Below are 25791 nucleotides of genomic sequence, written 5' to 3'. Positions count from 1 at the left end.
CTACTGTCTCGGTCCCTCTCAGTAGGGGGGTCACCAACTACCACCACAAATCTCGTCTTTGGAGCAGAAACAAGAGTCCTTCTATCTCCAGAGGTCTTCAAATCCTCCTTCACATTTTCCAAGTGGTCTGGAAACAATGTCCATGGGAAGGCCCTGGAATCAATTCACCGCTTCAAAGACACAATTGTCTTGCTCCTGTTTGTAGCATTTTACCATGTTCTGCCACCTGCATTGGTTTTCTTCTTTTTAGAAACTACCCTGTCCCATTGTCCTTTCAGAAGCACTAAAATTATAGGGTTTTCTTGATTTTTAACTGTGGTGAGCAAAATTGTAAATACAGAGAGAGGATATTATGTTATTTATTGCAATTTATTTGAATTTAGATTGTGACTACATCTAGATTTCTAACATCAAACAGCCAGGCTGACAGTCTTACTTACCTGGATATATACGATCACTTATATTATTCCAATTAACAATGTGATTAATATAGGAATTCTGCATTAAGGTACCTTTTCACCTTCATGGAAATCAATCTATAGCTCAATAGCGTTCATGTTACTATACCACTTTCAATACTTAAACTACAGTGAATACAACTTGCTGTTCTAAAACTTATATGTGAAATCAGATGCAATACCCATATTAGATTGTATTACTGGAAATGTGAGCATGAAGATGTTCACACAAATGAATTTCTTCTTCCTACTGCACTCCCAAAAAATCCACTCTGAAATCTTGGGGGAGCCTCTAAAATGTGTGGGATGAGTATGAGAGCTGCACAAAATTTCAGTCGCGCCCCCCCCCTTCATTCCAGGGGTCTCCTGAGCATCAGGAGTGGCTTTCTGGGAGGCAGAAGAAGGGGTTCCTGCAATTCTATTGATACAACCTATTGTGTACTCTGGAACTGGTATACAGTGGTACCTCGCAAGATGAAAAACGCGCAAGACGAAAGAGTTTTCCGTTTTTTGAGTCGTTCCGCAAGACGAATTTCCCTATGGGCTTGCTTCGCAAGACGAAACGTCTTGCGAGTTCTTGCAAGTTTGTTTCCTTTTTCTTAAAGCCGCTAAGCCGTTAATAGCCACTAAGCCGCTAATAGCCGTGCTTCGCAAGACGAAAAAACCGCAAGACGAAGAGACTCGGGGAACAGATTAATTTCGTCTTGCGAGGCACCACTGTACAAATACATATCATACAAAGACCAAATTTTAGATACAGAAATAACTAAAGAAATATGAATAGAAGAACAGAACATATGAGGAGTGTTTTTGCAAAATATAGTGTGGAAAGTATAGAGACCAGAACAATTATGATTTCTCCTAAAATACATTAAGTAGTAGAATCGAAAACTGAGGATGAAAACACTGATACAGCATTTCCAAGCAATTTAATTTCGGGGGGGGGGGAATGTATAGGCATAGCAAATGGTCTTCACTACTGAACTGTTTTACGCAGTCACCATTTATATATGCAACTAGAATTGAGGTAACTAACACAATGCAACATGGTACGTACTAGATGTAATAATTTTGAGGTAGAAAGTTGAGGTGTCTTAAAACTAAGACTAGCACCTTTTTCCCAGTACAATAAAGTCTGCAGCTGATAAGCACCATCCCTGTGTAAAATCATTCCTACACTGGAAAAAAATATTATAAAAATTGAAGATATTCTTACTTACATATTCGGGTTTTAATTTCTTGTCACCTCCTCGTACAGCCACTTTTTCTAGTTTGTCTATAATGGGCATGATCATTTCCTCATCTTTTAGCCTAAGTTCTTCATGTATTATTTCAATGTCACGAACAGGTGCAACACTTCCTTCAATGTGTGTGATATCATCATCATCAAATGATCCTTTGAGGGGGAGCAAAATTCAGATGTTAAGCAGTATTCTGAGTGGAGGGGGGACGACGACGAAAGAAAGATACACAAAGTAGAAACAATCTACCAGTCATAGGCACCAGGGCAGAGCAAAACTTAATTACAAGCATTTTAAGTGTTTTTCAAACAAGAAATCTGTCAGTAATTTTCAGTATCGGGGTCACTGCATCTTACAGTGTATTAGAGGTGGCCAAATAAAAGTATTTTTTATATAGCACTTAATAAATAAATGGTTCAGAATAATACAGGAACATTTTAAGTCACTCATTAGATACAGTAAACATTAGAATTGCTATGAAGTTTATGTCAAAGAATTCTAAAGTTCTACACAGTACTAATGGGTTTCCAAGGGAAACAGGATTTACAAAAAAGGGGGGAGGCCTGAAATCATCTGGCAGACCTCTTCTCTGCTTCAAACTACTTTATCACTATGGTTCTGACGGTGATTAGATAATGAACCACTCAGACACACAATTTACACAGCAGCTAATTTCATCGGTCTGATTTGAGGGTATGGTTTTTAGGGGGCCATCAAAGAAGCAGATGAAGGTGCATTTGTCATATATGAGTGACAACCATTCACACTATCTCAACAAAATGGTGCTGGCCCTTATTAGAAACACATGCTATTATCACATATTTAAAGTGCAGTTGAAGCCATAATTTCAAATTGCCAATGGAAACATAAGGGTAAAACAACCAGATATTACTGAAGCATGTGTACTGACTTTATGCCCCTCTAAAGACATAATGTGGCAATGTAATTCAACTGAGATACTCTTGAGTTCTCAATAAATAATAGCATGAAAACAAAAATTAAAAATATGTCTTAGTAGCAAACTATAATTTAAAAATTTAGACCTAGTCATGAATTAATGCGCAACATAAATTTTAGGCACTATTTAGTAACAATCCCACTGACTCTAGAAATGAGACTTTAAAACATTTTAAAGAATGAATGCTAGCTACTGTATCTTCATATGAGGTCATAAAAAATAAAGCAACATCTACTACATATTTTTAGAGAGATGCAAGTCTACCATATTTTGAGACAATTCACACATCACTTTCCCCTCACATGGGGAATGTCACAATACTTACACCTCAGGACCCATGGAACAGTAGAGCTAAAAAAAAATTGTCCTAATTACACAACCGGAATCATTAACAGCAGCTTCTCAATTAGCATACTAAGGGCAAATCAGATGCATTTTGCCATGTGGACATTGAAAGGTACAACATTGTTCAGAGGCAAAAATCCCAGTAAGTGTTTCTTCTTTTGGAATCTCTTTGGTTTGTCTCTATTTTTTACCTTCTCTCTCTCTGTTGATGTTAACCTGGATCATAGCCTTAGAAGTATCGTCTCCCATTTTAACTTTTGTAATATTCTATGCCGCTTTCTCACACACATTAAACCTTCAATTTCTGTGAATTCCATGGTCCTTATTAAATTTTTGCTCATCATATCTAGCGAATTTTCATTCTTTATCATCTGCTCCATCGTCTACCAATTGTTTTTCGCACTAAATTTAAAATATTCCTCCTGATCTTCAAACATGTTTATTCTTCTTATTTATTACTGTTAATAATAATAATATCGCCCTTCATCCAAGGACCACAAGACAGTTCAAAGTGCAAAAAGAGAAAATCACATAGCATAGCAACTTTCACAAATAAATCGAAAAATCACATTGTTTTGTTTTTTTTTTAAAAAAACACAACAGCTTTTGGAATGTCCTGGTTTCTACTTTTTAAAATATGGCATCCCTAACACACACACACAGAGCTTAAAAGGAATTTAGGGAATTCCCCGTTTAGGGAAGTTTTTAATGTTTGATGTTTTACCGCGTTTTCAATATTCTGTTGGAAGCCACACAGAGTGGATGGGGAAATCCAGCCAGATGGGTGTGGTATTATTATTATGAAGCCAAAGACCTGGAAGAGGAGGAATGTTTCTGCCTAGCACCTAAATATATGTAATGAAAGCGCCAGGCAAGCTTCACTCTGGAGAACATTCAGGAAGCCACCACAGAAAAGCCCCATTCTCATGTTGCCACCCTCTGGATCTCTCACGGAAGTGGCACATTTTGAAGGGCCTCAGATGATGATCACAGGGTCATGGTCGGTTCATATGGGGAGAGATGGTTGTTGATGTATTGTGGTCCTGAGCCAATTAAGGCTTCATAGGTCAAAACCAGCCCTTTGAATTTGACCCGGAAACTAACAGGCAGCCAGTGCAGTCAAGTCAGGATTGGCGTTATATGCTCAAACTGTCTTGCCCCAGTGTCAGCTGTTAGTTTTCTGTATTTACTCTTTTCATTCCTGTACTTGTGCATAAACCACCCTGGGACGATTTGGTGAAGGGTGAAATTATTATTATTATTGTTCTTAATAATAATAATAATAATATTTATTATTATTACATATTTTGTTATCAATGTATTATAATAATAATTGCAGGTTATTATATATTACTGAAAAAATAATAACAACATTCTTAAACATTTATTTATACTAATGAACAACTGTAATAATAATTTTCTTTAACATTTTATTTATACAAATGAACTGCTAGGGTCTAGCTTAAATATGTATAGTAATCACAATGTACAATTTTAGGAGAGCTTACACTAACAAATTGCTGAAACTATTTTCTCATTTGTAAAAACAAAACAAAAACAACTAACACAGTCTAGCAGATTTGGTAAGAATCTTAAAGGTCCAACTCTCTGCCAGTTCAGGAAATGTACTAGTACTTCATCCTTGATCGATGGCCATCAAACCTTTCCTACGTTTTTCCTTGTAGCATTTCCCCACATATCCTGGAAATGTATTTTACAAACAAAAACAACTTCAGATTAGCAACTACTCAAACTAATGCCACCTGGCCAACAAAAGGAGTTGCCTTGCCAGACTCCTTATGCACACAGCATATAGTGGTGGGAAAGCATCAATAGTTTGTGTACCTTTGCCATTTGGGGACAGTGTGAATGTCCAGTGAAGAGGAGAGTGTATGCATTTAGCGCTGAATTCTTGAAATCACCCACCCAGCAAAAGCAGTCACAAGTCACCAGTTCAACTATCTTCCCAGAATTACCATATTTTTCCATGTATAACACGCCCCCATGTATAAGACGACCCCTATTTTTGGGGACTCCAAATTCAGAAAATGGGGGAGATTGCCCAGAGTTGTTAAGCTTTTTTTTTTTTTTGAAGCTTTTTTGGGGGGAGGATTGCCCAAAGTTGTTGGGGGGGGTGCCGAAAATTGCTCACCCGCCAGAACGCCACTGCCAATCTCACGCATTGCCGAAGACATCAATCGTCTGCCCGCTCGCCACCAATCACCCACACAATTGCCGCAGTGGCAGCCAATCAACAACAGCCCTTGCCGCAGCAATCTCCTGCATTATCCGTGTATAAGACAACCCCCAATTTTGAACATTCTTTTCTATTGGAAAAAACCTAGTCTTATACTCGGAAAACTACGGTATCTGCTGTTTATGAATCACATGCAAAATGCTTTACATTAAGCTTGTGCTTCTCTGTAGCCTGAGGAAGGAGGACAAGGAGGTGGTGTTATGCAGAAGGGTTGTGGCTTGATGACAAAGCAGCTGCTTCACATGCAGAAGATCCCCAACATCTCCAGGTAGGGCTGGAAAGGACTCCTGCCTGAAATCCTAGAGAGCTGCTGCCAGTCAGCACAGACAACAATGAACTAGATGGATCAACAGGCTGGCTCATTATCAGGCAGCTTATTTAAGTGTTATTTCTAGACCCAAAAAAATGGCTTTTTAAAAACATAGTTAAACAAGGCTGAATGACTGTAACAAGCCAGCAGTAAAGAGAAGTAAATGCTTTATTAGGAGGAGGGAACAGGATTTTCACAGCAGTGTCAGGCCTAATGAGCACAGCAACTAATCTCCAGTAGGTCTTGCCACCATGAAGCAGTTGCTGAGACAGAAGGTCCCAGCCCCCTTCCCTCTCCAACTGCCTAAAGTCACCTCCTCTCCAGGGTTTTCCCTAAGCAATCTGAGACTGTGCCTATGTGACACAAATTTCTCCTCTGCCCTCTTCATGCCTCTCCTGGTTCTGGGAGATTAGTGGGGACAGGAGCTTGTCGCAGCAGGAGGGGGAGGCACTCCTGCCGCTTCACTAGCCAAACTCATCTCCATCCAATACACAGTGTGCCACACTAGAACACGGCAATAAGATAGTACTACAATGAAATTATTACTTTATTCGTTACATTTGTAGCTCACATTCTACCAAATGCTGCTCAAGGTGGCTTGATGAAGGGAACTCCATGAGTAACTGATGCACTTGCAACTTAGAGCTCCAGAATATGGCCTTCAGGGTTCTGAAATCAAAAGTTTGTAAGAGGAACCATATTATAGTTTGGCACAACATCCAATGAACAGATGTACACATAATTAGAATACACATCATTCTCTGGAATATGTGCCCTGTGTAGATTGACACAGCTGCCTTCTTTTTCTTTTTTACATTTGCAGAAAAGATCTGGAAAATATTGTCTGATATGCAGAAAGCACTGCAAGAGAATGCAGAACTAATCAACCAAATGGGTGGTGCAAACTGCATTAGGTAGGACACTGAATACTGTATCAATTCATACAAGCACTCAGTGAGTTCCATTTCTGGAAGCAAATGCTTGTCAAAACCTCTGAAGAGTAAGTTTTGTATGATAACAGAGGAAGTCACAAACAAATTCACTGAACATTGCAACATTTTAGTACATTATTACACTTCACGCGTTTTGCATCTGTTGACATATAAAGCAGAAGTGGGGAACTGGATCTGTCCAGTAGGTCAGACTGTTATCTATCCCACCCCTTGCAAGCCAAATGTGACATAATAATGACATCAGCCAACACTTATTCACCCACACGATTTTAAATCCAACTATGCAAACAAATACACAGTCCCCAGCACTGATCATTAGGTCTTGTGGGACACTTCATAAGGGCTTCACAAAACCCAACGATCAGCTGATTGTCAGGTCTTACAGTGGCCATGTGAAGCACCCCACCAATGTTTCCAGGGTTCACACCTGGGACTTTCTGCATGTAAAGCAGTTGCTCTTTTACTGAATTACAGCCCCACCCATATCTCAGTGGTAGACTGTTGGGTGACACCTGGCTTGAGAGCAGTACATGTGAAAAGGATCTAGGAGTCTTGGTTGACCACAAACTTGACATGAGCCAACAGTGTGACGCGGCAGCTAAAAAAGCCAATGCAATTCTGGGCTGCATCAATAGGAGTATAGCATCTAGATCAAGGGAAGTAATAGTGCCACTGTATTCTGCTCTGGTCAGACCTCACCTGGAGTACTGTGTCCAGTTCTGGGCACCACAATTCAAGAAGGACACTGACAAACTGGAACGTGTCCAGAGGAGGGCAACCAAAATGGTCAAAGGCCTGGAAACGATGCCTTATGAGGAATGGCTAAGAGAGCTGGGCATGTTTAGCCTGGAGAAGAGGAGGTTAAGGGGTGATATGATAGCCATGTTCAAATATATAAAAGGATGTCACATGGAGGAGGGAGAAAGGTTGTTTTCTGCTGCTCCAGAGAAGCGGACACGGAGCAATGGATCCAAACTACAAGAAGGAAGATTCCACCTAAACATTAGGAAGAACTTCCTGACAGTAAGAGCTGTTTGACAGTGGAATTTGCTGCCAAGGAATGTGGTGGAGTCTCCTTCTTTGGAGGTCTTTAAGCAGAGGCTTGACAACCATATGTCAGGAGTGCTCTGATGGTGTTTCCTGCTTGGCAGGGGGTTGGACTCGATGGCCCTTGTGGTCTCTTCCAACTCTATGATTCTATGATTCTACAGTAAACCAAAATAGGTGGCTATCAGAGCACAGGCTATCTCTGTCCAGGAATGACTGTAGAATGGCAAACCAACTGAAGCTGAAAAAAGGCACTCTGCATCACTGAAGCCACTTCAGCCTCCAGTGAGAAAACTGTCCCTTAAATATTCCCATATAAAACAGGTCATCTACCCAATTCTTTAAAGAAATAAAAAATCAAAATTATATTATGAAGCTGAAATAGCAGTTCTGTAAAAAACATAAAAGAAAAGCTATACAAAACAAGAAACTGGTTTCACAGCCATTACCACCTAAAAGAAAGTACAATTTCAAGAGACAATGCAACAAATTGTATGTTACTATAAAACTGACCTGATACAAAGAGAATACAGTGGTACCTCTGGTTACGAACGTAATCCGTTCCGGAGGTGCAATCGTAACCGGAAACCATTCTCAACCTGAGGCATGCTTTTGCTAATGGCGCCTCCGGCACGCAATTTCTGCTCACATCCTGGGGCAAAGGTAGCAACCAGGAGCAACTACTTCCGGGTTAGCAGAGCTCGTAACCTGACGCGTATGTAACCAGAGGTACCACTGTACAAAAAAAGGGTTATAAATATCAAATAAAGCCTATTTCACCAGGGTTTGCCATTCCCAGAATTGGCATAATGTGATATAAATAACAAATGGCTGCCAAATGGAGGCAAACCCCATACATTTAGCTGCAACCTGAGATACTTGTAATTTATTAGTCTTTTTTTTCAAAAATGAGGATAAAAATAACTTTATTAAACCAAATGTTTAAAGAAAAATCTGAGGATTCTTTCCAGTCCTGTAATATGGTAGAGAAAACTTGCAAGTTGTTTACACATATTGATAAAAGACATAATTTTGGGGTTTAAAGGCACTGGTAAAACTATTACTTCAGAGATTTCCTTCATCATCTTTTCCCAAAATTTGTATACATGTTTACAACACCATCACATGTTCTAATAGCTTCCTTTTTCATTACACCCCCTCACAACACATAGAGGAAACAAGTCTATCTATATGTGCAAGGTGGACTGGAGTCAAGAATGGGCTATTTTTAAGAAGTTATCCTGGATATTTGCAGAGACAGATCTAAAAGTGGGGTAAGCCACATCCCCCAATGCAAGGCTTTGTACAGTAACAGACAATTATAATTCCTGTACACTTTGTACAAGCAAGTCCTGAGTTGTACACTGAGAGTACAACTCTCAAATGCAAGAGCAATATTCTGCCTCTTGGGAGGACACAGTCACAAGAGAAGGAAGAAGGATTCAATGACTGAGGTTCCTGTGACACAGACATAGAAAGCACAAGTGTTCTTCCTGTTTAGGCTCAAAATTTCTAAGCAAGCCCCTATTGAAACCATGGAACCATGCCTAATGTATGAAAGGAAGAAATTATGTGAACATCTATAAAGGCCATCTTTATCTAACTAGGTCCAAGAACACCTTCCAACAACTATTCAAGGAAATCATTACAGATTTTAATAAACCAAATAAGCAACTCAATTCCATTTGATCTGAAATCCCAGCTTTGCATCAGCCACACAGTAAGTCTGCCTCAAAAGAGTACTCTTGTAGTTCGTTTGACCCCTAACAGATAGCAAATTCCCTTTATTGCATCGTTGCCAGGAGCAAACATTTCCAACATCCCACCTCACACCATCTCCAGTTTGTCTTCATCACTTTACTCCTTTCATCTTGATAAAATGTTGAGAACCAGTCTCAATGACTGAGCATTCTTCCTCCTTTCCTTGCCCAATTCATGATTCACCCAAGCAGAACTTTTAAATAACCACAAATATTCAGCAGCAACACTTTATTTACACGGAGTTCTTTCCTTACTCAATGCAGCTTTATTCAGGGCCTTTTCCCCATCCTTAAGGACCACACCTCACTGACAGCACTTTTTTTCTCAATCACAGGCTGAATTTTCTCTTTCTGCACTACAGTAAAAGCACCATGATCTTCTAACACATTCTTAGCAGTCTACCTTGTTTCTCCCCACCCCATATTTTAGTATGGCAAAATCTATCTACATTTTGTATGCACACTTTAAATTATAAGTTGCCTTCAGATATATTCTACAATATGCACACTCTTCTGCCATTTCTTACACCGTCCATATGACAATTATTTCAAAACATCCAGAGATTTTGCCAGTGCTTATGTTATACCTGTCAAGATCTGATGACTCTATGTTATGTATTCCTCTGAACAGAACCACTACACTTAGTTACAGGCTATCATCAACCAATTCATTCTCTTGCTAAAATCAAGTCATCCAATTACTCCTTGACTAATCAAGGCTGTTTTGGCTTTTTCTTTTTTCAAAAGGTACTCAACAGCATAAACAGTTCACTTACAAGAAATGGAAAGGGGCTAATCAGCAGAATTATTGTTTTGCTGCTACAATTTGCAGTATTTAAATGCAGTTGCTGATTGGACTGAAAGTTTTATGATACAGCACAGGAAACTAGTTTGACTTAAATATGAAGGAGCCTGTGCTTTGTCTACTGTGGAAAGTAATGCAGAAAACTAAAATAATATGTGCACCAATTCACTTTTGATACTTAGGTCTCTAAGCAAACATGGAATAAATAACTGTTATGGTCCAATACACAGATCTGCTCTTTCACATTTTTCTAAACATGTCCCTTTTACCTACCAATTTGCTTATTTCACTTTTATGCTTACATTAGAAAGAAACTGGTCTTTTTATTTTGATACATTCTGTAGATGAAAAAATACTAATTCGGCTACAAAACATTAGCCTGTAATGTAAGCATACTGTAGCTTCTATATACACCTTGGGAAAGCTCAGCAACATAGGAGCCAACACCTAGGGGGCACGGGGGCTTGATCACCCAATAAAATGTTTGAGGGGGCTGGGCCCCCACAAAGTTGATGGGCATTCCCATTCAAATTGTGTGTGTGCATTGCCTCATGTGATGCAGGGGTGAGGCTTACCTGGGCCACCACAATATTTTTCTCAAGTTGGCACCCCTGCTTAGCAAGCATGAGGGATGAATTGCTCTCTGACAAACAAATGACCTGTAACCTGTGGCTATTGATGCAGAGGCATAAGAGTTGCCTGGCTGGATATTTGGACTCTCACAGAAGGAGAAATGTGAAAATGAAACCACAAGGTAGGATCCAGAGGCAATCAAGCAGACCTCTGTTTGCACAGGAAGGATTTCCTGGCTTCTATTCTATGTCCCCCAAAAAACACCCACTTGATGATCCACCTAAAATGGTGTAGGATGGGCTACAGGGGGCTGTAGAAGAATGGGAAAACTGGAGGAATTTGGCAAGCCTGTACTGTATAAGAACAAGTGCTTTTCTAATCATGCAAGACATCTAGATCCAAGCAGCATTTGAATTAGCCCAGCTCTGGTCGCATTTTGCAACTGGCAACCAGCCTTTCGTGACTGGTTGGAGATGTCAGGTGTCACCCTTGGCGCCTAGCATCTCCACCTTCCTGGCTGCAGTCAGCTGGTCTGCCGGGCACAGTGGCCGCAAAAGACACACATCTTTTGCTGCAGCGCTATTCCTGCCAAACAGCTCTTCAGCGCTCTGCCAGGTGAATCAGGTGTTTGGCAGGGTACAAAGGTAGCAAACGCCTCTTTTTCCTACCGTGCTACCCCGCTGACCACCTGATGCACCACCACCAGCAGCAACAACAAAAGGTCCCTAGACATTTTGTTTTGGTGCCCACAACCTAGGTCCCAGGAGCCACATGGTTCCTAGCATTCCTACCCCAGTTTCTAACATTGGATTCAAGGCCTGGAAAGTATTTATGCAAGTTCTTTGCTCTTGCTTCAACTCTCTGCCAAAAAAAAGAGAGAAAAGCTCATTCTTGGTTTATTCAGGTAATAGGCAGAAAACACTGGCTGAGTGACCTGAACTACTTTCCCAGCATTTCTGTCCATTTTTGCTCTGGCTTCCTCTTGATAAAGCCAAAGTTATTCCCCCTAACTCATCAGTAATTAAAGGTAAAGGGACCCCTGACCGATAAGTCCAGTCGCAGATGACTCTGGGGTTGTGGCGCTCATCTCGCTTTACTGGCCGAGGGAGTCGGCGTTTGTCCGCAGACAGCTTCCAGTAATTACAGCAAGATAAAACACTGGCTCCTCAGTCCAATTCCTGGTATTATGATGCACACATTCAATAAACTTTTTAAAACCTGCTCAAAACTTTCAGTTGAAAGGAGGGAATGCCTGCTCTCAGCCTAATACACTATCTTCCCAGAATTGTTCCATAAAAGTACAGAATCTGAGACCAGAATAAACATCGTGGGAGATAATATTGTTAAGTCAGGGTGGAAGTCTAGCATTGATTCCATGACAATAAATTTCTATGTAAAGAGGATAACACATAAACATATGCTGAAAGAATTAAAAGTCAATTTATGCAATCTCTACTTGAGCATTTTGTAAGAATGAACATTTTTTTTCAGCTAGAGGCATGCATGTCAACAAGTTAAATATATAGCTGAAAAAGAAAATTCTCTTGACAAATGCCTTCGGGAGAATAATTTTTCAAATACTTTATAACTTTGGTTCTACAGTGCTTCATAAAACACTAACTAGTTGTAATCATTTGCAGTGTAATTGTGGACATTTATATGCTTTTCTTATGCACAGAACATAGCTATTAAGAGCTGAATGGTGACGGTGTGAAGTATAGGTTAGATTGGGTGAAATTAAAGCAAATTACTCAGGGATGTGGAATTCTGAAAATAGAAACAGTCAACGATTTGCAACCCTCTTGATGATCAGCTTCATAGAACCCTAAATGGCAAGAACTTACATATTTTAAAGTTAACTAGATTTTTTTCCAATATTATGTATAAATATAGTTTAAATGGAAGTACTCAGTGACTTTGGAAATAATCATTTTGTTTGATTTACAAGTCCTGTTTAGAGTTTGTGCCACTAAAGCATATTTTAATTCTCAGTTTTTCACTGGTTCTAATGAACTAGGAACTTACAGTGTGTGCAACTTTTATATACATACATATACATATACATATATACACACACACACACACACATATTTTATACATACGCACATACACACACAGAGAGAGAGAGAGAGAGAGAGAGAGAGAGAGAGAGAGAATATTCTAATGTTAACTGAAATTCTATTAGATTGTAAAAACATTTAGGGAGGATCAAGGGACCCAGCCAGTGACAAATAAGAAACACACAAGGACCAGGACAAAGGCTCTAAAGTGCTTCCAAGTAAACATGTACTGTATAGGTCTGAGGGATAGCAATGCTAGCTTACTTACCCACCCACCCCATCTACCATCATCTTGCAAGGATCAGAGAGGATCTCTTTGTCCCAATTCCCCCTACCTTTATGAACTGTTAGACTAATCATATGCAAGTACTAAATTTATGTCAGAAATGCACTGATGGGAAGAGCCTAGTCATCATGATAACTAACCCAGTTGTTCTCAAACCAGGGCAAGGCTAAAAGATAAAAACGCCTTCCTAATATGAAGTGGGGCACTAGCACAGGAAAACAATTTAGACCATGTGTGTATAAGTCAGAAGGAGAGCCAGGATTTGCCAAAATGTGTTCTCCAACCTCATTAGGATCATGGGCCTCTAATGGTCATTAGTTCAATTATCTCATATTGGAGATGAAGCAATAAGGTAGGGCACAGGAGCTATGCAGGGGGTAAAGTAGAGAGAGTAGAGTAACGAGATAATAATACGTGATTCTGGGGAGGGGTTATCTAGCCATTTAGAAAGAGGGCACAAATTGAGTAAATTCTGCAATTGCTGCAGGTGCATAGACGTTGCATAGTGATCAACTGTGCAGATGCTAATAGTGGCATTTTCTTTTTAAGAAAGGGTGATGAGAACTAAGAAACATGCTTTTCTTGCTGCTGAAACATCTGAAAAGGTTGATCCAGTCAATAGTGAATGGCCTAGCAAATTCAAGCTGTCTCAACCAGAACTACAGTTTTTGCATGTTGTGGTTAACTAGTTATCAACTTTGCGGCCTAAATGGGACTGTTGAGAGCATGATTGGAATCTGCCAATTAATCTGTAAAGGGAGATTTTGAAGTCTGGAAGATGCTTGCTTGGATCTTAAAATGTGAACAGCAAAAAGCTAACGGAGGAAATTTTTTCTATCTTTTCCTCACCCCTGTGGTACCCAAGTCTCCTGAAAAGCCTCGGTGGGGAGGCAGGATCTGCTACAGCCAGTAGGTGTCTCAATTTAGGCAACTACCCACTCTCCCCAGCAGCAATCCATCCATGACTGATCATACACATTGTTCATGGTGGGCCTTCCTCAGATTAGGGAAATTAAGTAGAAGTTGTAATATTATGATAAAATATAATAAATAAAATTGCCAAGATGCCAAAGAAACTTACATACAGACCTACTTACGTGTAAAGAGGAAAATTGTGTTATAGGCATCACCTTCTCTTAGTAATGACCTTATGTAACCATTTTGTTCTTTGTGTTTGTATTTTGGAAACAAATTTTTAAAAATAAAAGGTTGCTTGAAGCAGAGAAGAAGGGAAACTTTCTTTCTATAAATTTATTTCCTTCCCATATTGTAGGATCCGTCACTAACTTTAATATCATTGTGAATAGGCATCCTTTATATATAGATTTGATTTTGTTTCAGATTTCATGTCCTGTTTTTATACCTCATTGTCTGAATTTACACTTGTAAACTACCCAGAGAACATGTGTTATTGGACAATATATAAATTAAATAAATAAGTGAATGTTAGCAAGTCAGCTGTGTAAGGAACACAGGTCCATCCTTCCTGATAACAGCAAACTGGGGGCTTTGCTAGCTGAGGTTCTTAGCTTCTCCATCTTGAACAACAAGATGCCAAATAACCAAAAACGTTTAAATCCTTGCTCAAGACCCCAACTCAATTGTAGTCTACTTCTTCATAAGCAGAATGTAACCAGCATATTTCCTTGAAGGTCCAAGAACAATTGGGATTAGCTTGGTAATAGAGCTCATTCGAAATATTGTGTAGATCCTGAGTTACAATAAAATCACATTTTAGTAGTATTACATTTTTAAAAAAAAAAAAATATGTGATTATGAATACCCCACCCAATGCACACACCATATTCCCTTCATTCATTTAAAAAAGATTTTTGCCCAGATGGATGCTAGAAGACCATATTTCCACTTCTATCCACTTTACATGCCACATCCATCATGGAGCAAATTTCTGTCTTTAAAAAGGCTTCCAGATAAAGCAGTTCTGTTCTCCCCCATTTAGTTGACTATATTTTTACAAGCACCAGACTTACAAACTAAGGTTTAGAAGCCATCTCATGCATATTGCTGTTGTCCCACATCATTCAGAACAAACCTTTTTAGATCGTTAACTACCACAGGAGTGCTGATTACACAGGCACCAGCAATTTCCTAACCAATGACCACCTGAACAATGATGTGTTCAGCTTCTCAGACCCTGAAGCCTTTCAAAGGTGAATCATTTCACAGTTTGGAACTAGATCGCCATAGCAACTTCCCTTTGAGGGTTTTAGAATCACCATCCAGTAATTCTATGATCATCAAGCTCGACCATTCCCAATGGTTCTTTTCACAGCAGATGGAAAAGGAAGCCTTGAAATTTTACAGTCTATTTCAAGCAATTCATCTGGCAGCCTATTAGAATTCAAAATATTTCGACCTTCAATCACAAAGCATGTTATCTGAAGCTGTGGTGATCTCAAGTCAAGACAAGCAGACATTTTAGTCTAATCATCCATGATGAGAAGAGACTGACAAAAAAAACTCTTAATTCAACCACCATCAAAATGCTTATTTTAACTGCATGCAAGTCTTTCAACAGGCAATGAAAACACACCATGCACCATTTTTATCACAATCATCTGTTCAAGGGAAATATGAATTCTGAATACTGACATGCATCTCTGCACTCTAAGCCTGCTTCTGTAAATGTTTCTTACAAACAGTAAAAAGGCTGTATTCATATTTCTCTTTAAAAACAAATGCACAGAAGCAAATAAATGAAAATTTCTATATACTAGATTTGGCTTAAAGCACTTAAAAAGAATTGAAATGATCAGTAAAATTCTGAAGGAGTTTGAATATGTGCCAGTAAAGTTTGTAAACTAAAGCATTAATAATGTTCCTAAGGCATTCCTCATATTGGTTTGCTTCTGAAAAGCAACATTTTTTTCTCTTAAGTACTGCAGCCATTAATTACTAAAGTATTAAATGTGGTAGGTGGCACATTCTTAACACTTTAGTCCAACATTAATAAAATCTACACAGTAAACTTCACCAGATTTTGCTTAATTATTGAGAAATCTGCATTTATTGCTTAATAAAAAAATAGTTTTAAATTTTTAAATGTTTAAATCTTAGTAAAATATACCAAGGACAAATTTAGAGAGATTCAAGTCCTAATATTTTTTAAAACAAATACAACAATAAACTATAAAATTTAATTACCCAGACTGAAGAAGACCAAAAAGAGGTTTAACCAGTAACTGCCAATAAAATGAAATTGGTCTGTTTCTAATTATTAGCTTATGTTTGGACTAATATGCATTTGATCTGCATCTGTGTCTAAAACCCACATTAATCTGCATTGCAAACAGACTTGGGCTGGTTCAAACAACCATTCAAGGCTTCATAAGCCACAGTTTGTTTATCTTACTCAGATTTAATAAGTCTAAAGGGAAGCTAAAGTAGTTTAACCACATGGGTCATGCCACGGTTTGTGAAGTTGGGTGTGACCACCTAGGCCAAGCATGGCTCTCTTGCAACTCCCCATCTCTCTTCTCACTGGGCACCAGCTTCTGAACCAAGATCTAAGACGGCAATAAGCCCGCGTTCAGAATTATTTCCATAATGAGCAACTCTGGCTTAATGCTTGACAGTTAATGAACCATGCAAATAAGCCATATTTATGAAGCCTGGAATGACAGTCTGAACCAGGCCCTAGACTCACTTTGATGCTATATTTTCTATGTGAGCCAGGCTGTGTTATATATGGCAAAAATGATATGATTTTTCACATGGAATTTTCATATGAAGTTCCAGAGGTTGCCTATTATAGATCCTTACGGTGGAAATTCCCTGTAAAACCACATGTAGTTACTGTGACATACAAATACTTTGTATCATGGGTACAATTGTGGAAATTATAAGCAGTTTTCACTCTTTGCTTACTGCTCTTGATTTGTTTTGGAGTTTAAAACCATAAGCCCAGGCTCAGATGGCATATGTGATGTGGTTTGCTGCTCCTGGCATGGCTAGGAGCAGAGAAGAAATGAAGCAATGACTTTTGAGAAGCACGCACCAACACACTTCCCATTCATATTAACAATAGTTAAACATTAACTATGGTTTAACATGATGTGTGAACACAGTCAGCACACCTTATTCCCTTTTGTTTTATACTGTATATAGAAATCCATTTTTGATTAAAATATGAAGCAGAATAAAGGTAAAGGTAAAGGGACCCCTGACCATTAGGTCCAGTCGTGGCCAACTCTGGGGTTGCAGCGCTCATCTCGCTTTATTGGTCGAGGGAGCCGATGTACAGATGGTCATGTGGCCATCATGACTAAGCCGCTTCTGGCGAACCAGAGCAGCGCACGGAAATGCCGTTTACCTTCCCGCTGGAACAGTACCTATTTATCTACTTGCACTTTGACATGCTTTCAAACTGCTAGGATGGCAGGAGCAGGGACCGAGCAACAAGAGCTCACCCCGTCGTGGGGATTGGAACCACCAACCTTCTGATCGGCAAGTCCTAGGCTCTGTGGTTTAACCCACAGCGCCACCCGCGTCCCATCAAGCAGAATAGGATGAACCAAAAGGTCAAGAGCACAAAGAGAACTGTGTTCAATAGGCCACAACTTTACAGGGGCACTCCAATATTGCAGACAGTCTGTAACTGCCAAGTCACCTATTAGGAAACCCAGGAGAAGGTACCATTTTTTTTGTTTACCTCTTCTGCAACCACCTAAATCTCACTGATTTGCTAAGACAGCCTCAACAATCCAGAAAGCTATTACAATTATTTCAAAACATAATGGAAGAATAATGAAAACGATATTCACTAGTTAATTGATAGTATAAAAAACTTCACTTAGCAGAGGACCAATGATGTTATAAAATATATGGATATTTTCAATTTCCAAATGGACAGAATTTCGCTTATGGAAAATCTACCTGTTAGGGAATTGAGACTTGGGCTGCAACCCTAAATCCCCTTACCTGGGAGTAAGCTCCAATTAATACAGTAGGACTTACTTCTGAGTAGACATAGTTAGGACTGTACTGTTGATCTGTGAACTGCCTATTGTATAAGAAACTATGGAAGAACCAGACAATGTGCTGCTAGGGTATAATTTCTGGGGTAAAACATCACCAGCCCCTTTGCTACCAGCAGCAACACTCACAGTGCCTTACTCTTATATACATGCTCCATTTCACTCCATGTAAAGTAGCAGAAAAGTTAATACATGGAAATTTCAAAATAATTTCTCTAAAAATATTGATGACTGCACGTGTTTTTTTAATAGAAAAATCAGATTCTCCTTATTTGGCAGTGGTGAAGAATATTTGAACAAACAAAACAAAACAAGGAGGCCAATACAATGTATGTAACAAGGTTGTTTACGTTTTCCATTCTTGCTTACTTTTTGGAAGCTACTTTCTTAAATAAAATATTTTAAGGTCTTAGTTTTAAAAAATCTCAAAGCCACTCTCTGCAGATGTATCTTCAATCTCAATTGCAAAATTAAAGAACTTGCAATTGTTCTCATAATTCATTGTTCTCATAATTCTGAGACATACACTGCTGCCCCACACAAATAGCACACAAATGTACACTGAAGCTAGCAGTTCTATATATTTATACAAACTTTTTCTTCTTCCGCCACATTTGCCAGCATCCGCCGGTTTTACTTCTACAAGTACAGTAGATGACACTTTTACCACTGTAACATCACACTAAGCACCCCACAAAAATAGGGAGAAACTATAGGAAATTGTACTCACATATGCTTAAAGCTTCCAACTAGTTTCAGGTTGTCATTTAGAAAACAATCAAAACAGGTAGTAACCTTGTTTGCATGCTCCTTTTAGGGTCTAATCACTGAAATCCTGTAGCGCTTTAGTGAACAAAATCACTGTGGGGGTTGTCAGGTCAATTCAGTTTGAAGGTGTACCTTTACCTTACTAAATGTACTTACACTGTACTTTCAGTTTGTAACAATAGCCTTAAAGAAGCCTAACAGCAATACTTTAAAAGGTTTCTTTAAAAATCAACAATAATTTGCTTGAAGATAGCAATTCTGTTCCATTAACACTCAAAGCTATTGTAGTTTTAAAATACAAAGGTAAAATGTAGTCTTCCACTCCCACCGCCTTTCTGGCAGCCAGCGCCACCCTAGTAGCTCCTGGGCGGCTTAATGGGTTAATTTACTAAACAGCAGTTTTAGAACCAGATTTAGTGTGCAATGTCTTCTACTTTCCAGCTTCAACTATTGCCTTTGATTATGTGGGACTAATGGCACTGCCCTACATTGCTCCTGGCCATCGTCACCAGTTATGCTAACCGTCACTGGAAGATTCAATTTCTGCTGTTTGGAGTTTTGCAGCATCTTGGCAATTCTCTTCCTACACACTGTTGCTGACCATTATTACTGATCATCTCCAGCAAATTATGGGGCAGATGAAAAACATCAATGCAAGAGGGCGCTGGTTTTCCTTTCCGACTTCCACGACCAAGAAAGCAAGAATACCTACTTCCACTACCAAGAAACCTGCTGGATATGCCTATGCCATAAAGCAAATCCAGAAACAACTCAATAAGTTAGTAACTTCCAAGCATGCTACAGAATGCCCCACACAGAAGATTGGCCTGCAAGATGGACATATGTTAGCAGCTGAAGTGATACATGTCATATTCCCCACATTGGGGGAGGATAGAACCAACCTTGTTTTGTAGAGCTTTGGATTCCGAAATACACAAATGCTTAACTCACACAAGCACCTTCTGCAACCTGCAATGATTCTCAGGACTCACATATAAAGCCTCGAAATCTTATGGTTGTATAGGGCAACTGTTTAGGCCTGCTGGAGGCTTGCTTTTAGCCAAGGTCGGCCTTCCTCAACTTGGTGTCTTCCAAATGCTGTGGACTTCAGCTCCCATCAGCTCCAGCTAGCACTGCCAATGATCAGGGATGATGGGAGCTGTACTCCAAAACTTCTGGAGGGCATCGAATTGGGGGAAACTGGTCTAGATTCTCCACTTTCCCCACACACAAAAATTGTTCTTAGCTTCTTATTTGACTGTATCTCATTAAAAAGATACCAGAACAAACTTGTAGAAGATTCCGATCATTCGATTTCATGCTTGGGGACATAAGAACATAGGAATCCACTTTATGCTGAGCTAGACCCATTGGTCCATTGAGCTCAGTACGATCTACACTAACTGGTAGCAGATCTCCAAGGTTTCAGATAGGGGGGTCTCCCAGCTGTACCTGGAGATGGTGAGGATGAAGCCTCAGACCTTGATATGCAAGCAGATGTCTACCACTGAGTTACATTCCTTCTCCATTGTTGAATGTTTTCACTTGAGACACTCTTGGGCAGTGTTAGAAACTGAGATATGAAAGCTAGGAGCTAAATGGCACCTTAAACCTAGGTTATGGGCGCAACAACCGACTGTCTAGGTGCCCTTTTACAACAAGAATTCAAAGCTAAAAATGAATGAACTGCAGCTAAAATATTGTGTTCATTTTTCACATGGTCTAGTCCTTCCCTCCCCACCCCCCTAATATTCTTAAGAGGGTATCTTCTCCAGTCTTTAGAGAGTAGCTGGAAGTCGGGAGGCAGAAAAAGGTCCTCCCTTCCTTCCACTCTGCAGTTTTAATCTGAAATCTTAGGCGCAGTACTGTGCCCAGAGCTCAGAAACTGCTCACGCTAAGGAAATTCCCTGTCACAAAATGTACCTAGAACAATGGGGGTTTTTGAATGCTGATCTTGGGTTTTCCTCTATATTTCTGCTTTCTAAAGAAATGTTCTCTGGGGAAACCAGTTCAATTTCAGATTATTCTGGCAAGTCAGAAAAGATTCTTCCAAGCTGTATGTATTTTTAAAAATTATGTGGCAAAACATTTTGGCTTCCACCTTCATCAGCTGCTGTGATGAAGATGGAATGCTCAAACGGGCTTCACTTGCTGATGCTAAGTGATACTAGTATTATCTTCCTGCATGTACACACTGGACACATTGGCACCACATGGCCCCAGTCTGACGTTCTCCCTCTTAACCAAAATTGTTGGATCTGTTAGCACCTTTATAGCAGTTATTGATATGCCTGACAGTCTGTGTTTCTCAGAACTGAAATGTTTTAACAACTGATTGCTCGACTTTTTGTCAAAATTGCAGATTTGTGGTGCATAGGTCAGTTGTAGTTTTACCTATGTACTGAATAGGACTTCCTTTTTTTGCACTCAATAGTGATTATACCTGCAGGACCTGCAAGTGATATTCTGCTTGATGTAGTATGTCCTACCTGTCCTGGTGCTTTTGAAAGTAGCTGTTTCCATGAGATGCAAACAGGTGATACAGAATTTAGTGTTACAAAGATGAGATCCAGGAATGCTGTAAAGTGGATTCAATAAAGCTCTCACTGATAGTCTGCATATATTTAGTTGGAGGCTGGCAAAATGCTGTTAACAGGAGGCTTGTTGACAGCTTTAGCATGACTTTCAGAATTTGCTAACCAGGGGTATCTTTCTCTGATTGCCAGACAATGGAAGATATATGGAAAGCTACCACAAATGGGAAACATTCTTTGTTTACTGACACCTCATTCTGATGGAGGAGGTTTTCTCTAGACACAATGGAAACCCAGTGGATGTTGCAATCAATTACATGTGGATATGTAGAAGGTGCTCTTTAAGTCCAACGATCCTTTTTTGATATTTATCTTTGTTGTTGCAAATGCATTTGATTCCAAGAGCCAAGCTGTAGACAATGCTTTTCTTTACATGTTTTGGATGGGAGGATTTTCAATATAGATAGGTGTACACACACACACACACACACACATATATATAAAGAATTGCAACGTTTGGAGGTACAGCAGACAGAGTCACTTAGCATAAAGCTGCACCTGGTACATGAGCCCAATTGCCCTTAAGGGACTAGCACAGTTCTAATGTTATACACTATAACTGCTAACCATGTTGTGAAACATTATGCAATCCCCCTTGAAGTATAAATTACTTCATTTTATTATAGATCTCAAAATCACTTAAAAATGCTCTTAGTTTGCTATTTTAAAAAAATATAGGGAATAAAAGACTAATCATAAATAAATGAACTTTTTAATGAGCATGAAAAGCTTTCCGTACTAGCAGGGGGAAAAGCACTTCTCCAAGGGACCTGTCATGTTAAAGCAGTAGTCAATAGCTGCATACAATCAGTAAACAAATTCAGCTCTATGAAAAAAAAAGAACTACATCACCGTTTAGTGGCTGCAATTTAGATTATTCTAGCGTGTAATACTTTAATTGTATAAAACAAAGCTGGTGTCACAAACACAAAAGAACTTCTTGCAAAGCAAGCACCACAAGTAATTTTTATGCTGCCACTGATGGCTGACAAGTGATGAGCACTTTGTTCAAATTTATACACTTATGCATAGAAGGCAACAGGTGGCTTGTAAAAAGAAACACTGAAAAGAACTGTTTTAACCCATTCAGAGCAGCATTTTTACAAAATGATTTATTAGATCACCTATAAAGTCTCCAACAGCCAAACACTCAACATGTTAGTTTGATAGACTTACAAAGTAAAGCAAAATTATTTAAATGAAACCAGTACAATAGCACTGACATTTAAAATCAAGCTTAGAGCTGGAATATGCAAGTATTAGCTACCTAATGCTGAAATATAAAATGTATGAAGCTAAAATCTAGTGCAATAAAGTAAATAAATCATATGGTATCATGACTATTCAATGTGAGTGAGCACTTTAGTAGAAGGTATTCTCCTAGGCATTATAATAAAACCAGGAGAGAATCAGTGGGGCACAATTATCTCTGGGTACAAAGTCTATAGGAAGGGCAGGGAATGTTATGCTGGAGACAATGCTACTCTGCACCATCAAAGAGGACATAGTGTTCAAGGAGCTGAAAATCTCAAAAGGGGTAGATTTCACCACAGAATAGATGTGAGTGGCACACCAAGTCCCGAGAATAGCTTAGGAAAGAGGGTGTATTACCATCCCCATGACCAATATGCCTAGAGTGGTCTTGAGATAATGAATTCAAAAAAGCATCAAAGAAGGAAACGTTGTAGTAATGGATGACTTCAACTGCCCAAACAAAAACAGGATAAATGCTTGCTCCAGTCACAACTAAGATAAAATTTCTAGATACCCTATATGACTGTGCTCAAGAACAGTTGGTCATGGAGTTGATCCAAAGAGGAGGCAACCCTGGACTTAAGTGGTGCCCAGGGCCTGGTGCAAGATACAAGCGCTGTGGGCAGTTTAGAAACAGTGACCATAGTGCTTTCAAATTTAACACATAAGTGAGTAATTGCTCACAAAGCCTGGTACAGTCAGATTTCACTTCAAAAGGAAAAATTTCTTTAAAATAAGGGGACTGGTAAAAGGGAAGTTGAAAGGAAAATCAAGAGGGACAAATCTCTCCAGAATGCTTAGGATGATAATTAAAATCCACAATAATAGAAGCTCAGCTAGAACATCTACCACAGATCAGAATACTCACTACCAAGGTCATGAAACTTCTAGCATGGTTAACAAGTTGAATGTCAGAAGCTAAGGCAAGTAGGCTTCCTTCAGAAAATGAAAATCTGGTCCAAATGAGAACAAAAAGGAACACAAACTTTGGCAAAAGAAATGCAAGCAGAGAATGACCTGGTTCACAGTTTGTGCAAAGCCAGACTATGATTCAGAGGGACTTTGGGAAAATGTGGACTCTTGAAGAATTAGTACTTCCCTTACAGTACAGGTGGGGTGACCTTTTTGTGCATGTCCAATTGACGTGCGGCTGCTGACATGCAGGTCCTTTTGGACCCAGAAGATGGAACCGTGTGGGGCAAGGTTGGCTGGCTCCACCAATGTGTGTGGAGGCCAGGAACGGAACCCCCGAGCAAAATGGTTGCCCCCTGTACTTTCAATTATAACAGGGTTGGATGCACACTACCCTGGCAGAGCAGGGCATTTTTAATATTTTGTTTTTATTAAATTTATATGCTACCCTTTATCCAAAAATTTTGGATCCTTGGTGGATAACAGAATGATGAGCTTCCCCCTGGTCTTTCTTAGGTCTGTTTCACCAGATTGTTGTTTTAATTACACACTATCGTTTCAGTTTCAAGGAGCTTGGATTAAGAAGTTAAAACTCACTCCAAAAGAAGCCACAAAAAGTATAGTAAGCTTTGCAAGGCAACACGTTACTCTTCAACCATCCTGGTACAGTATATTATCTTGATATACTATTTGGAATAGTAAGAAAAACTGTCATTGTTGCTTAGCAGGCAGCTCTCTTGTTTCTGGACTACAATGTCAGATATATAAGTCCCTGCTGGGAAACTTAGCAAATGCTGTCTATAAATAGTATGCCACTTGTCACTACTATATTGCCAGAGATGGTTGTCCTTCAGACATATGGGCTTTTTAAGACTTATCTGCTGTGTAAAAAGATCAGAGGTGCTTAGAACAATCTTGGTCCAAAAGCTAGGCTAGAACAGGGTGATATCATCAAATCCACACCAAGAATATAGTGCTGTACACATAGTTTGACAAGATTTATGACTAAAGTGCAAACTGTATGCATATTTTATTGTTAAATGCCACTTCCAAGTTTTTTTGAAAAGTAGCAGAATATAAGCTTCTAAAATAAATCTCACTTGCATTTTAAAGTAAAACAAGAGTGTAGCTGCATGAAGTCTTCTCTTCACCAAGAACCACAATATTTTAAGTTACTTTCAAGAATGTACAGCAGAAAATTTTCCCGTGCCTTTTTCCCCCACTGAAAACATTCAGTTCCCTAAGTTCATTGGTAACAATTAATAGATGCCAGCTGTAACTACAGTACTGGGCAAGCACAACAATTTCAAAGCTGTATTAATGTTTTTCAAGTGATCATGCCTAGCAAATATGTAAGTCAGCATATCATGAACAGTTCTTTGGGTTGTTGAAATGTATTAGTGTGTACCTTTGGATTCCAACTCTCACTTTTAAACAATGTAAGTTAAGAACATGCTATTGTCTTTGTTTTCTTACAAATATTCAAATTAAAAATTATACATAAAGGCACATCAGATGTGCTTTAATTCCTCCTCCCCTCCTTTCAAATACTTCAGATCATTTACTTGTGGTGTATGGGTGGACACATTGTTTGTCAGAATTTTTTCCCAATGCAAACTGAAAATATTCTTGCGCAAACTACTGATTTGCATAAGAAGGTTATACAGGGGAAGGGGAAGAATAAATTCAATTTCTTCCCGAAAACCCACATCACTACCACATCCAAGGACCAAAGTGCTGACGAAAGGAGAAACCATCATATAGGAACATTTTAATCTCATGTTGCTGAAAACCAAACACAAAATGAGACATGAACGCCTATTTTGAATTGTGAGAAATTACATGCTCAGGATACCACTCCCACCCCAAAACACTTCCCTCCAAGTTGTTTGGTCCTCTTTATGCCTTCTTCTGTCTTTTAGCCAAAATCCACAGGGTGCCCACTAGGCTGTTTGCACGAACTGTTAGAATAGCAACTGTGATGAAAATCCAGACAGGAAGCAGAAGGGAAAGGTAAGGAATTCTGTAACACAGACTATGTCAAGCTTCCTCAAACTCAGTCCTCCAGATGTTTTTGGTCTACAACTCCCATGATCCCTAGCTAGCAGGACCAGTGGTCAGGGATGATGGGAATTGTAGTCTCAAAATATCTGGAGGGCCGAGTTTGAGGAAGCCTGGACTATGTAGATATCTGTCCTCAGAATCTCTAGAAT

At 39.2% G+C, this 25791-nt stretch overlaps 1 protein-coding gene across 7 annotated transcripts in view; it reads right to left on the bottom strand.

Moving 5' to 3' along the window:
- Window positions 1–25791, bottom strand: part of OLA1 (Obg like ATPase 1) — a 90436-nt gene that overhangs the window by 49231 nt on the left and 15414 nt on the right. For 5 of the 7 annotated variants that reach the window (XM_082203635.1, XM_082203636.1, XM_082203637.1 and 2 more), the window contains one exon: window positions 1679–1854. In XM_082203635.1, coding sequence (XP_082059761.1) covers window positions 1679–1854 — 176 coding nt within the window. Of the gene's footprint in view, window positions 1–1678; window positions 1855–6140; window positions 6239–15106; window positions 15126–25791 lie in introns of those variants that run through there. The other 2 variants (XM_082203639.1, XM_082203640.1) reach the window with 2 other exon arrangements.

Source organism: Podarcis vaucheri, assembly GCF_965113315.1.
Source record: "Podarcis vaucheri genome assembly, chromosome: 1".
Lineage (NCBI taxonomy): Eukaryota > Metazoa > Chordata > Lepidosauria > Squamata > Lacertidae > Podarcis > Podarcis vaucheri.
The sequence above is the reverse complement of the archived record's forward strand: the minus strand, read 5'-3'. Positions and strand labels throughout refer to the sequence as shown.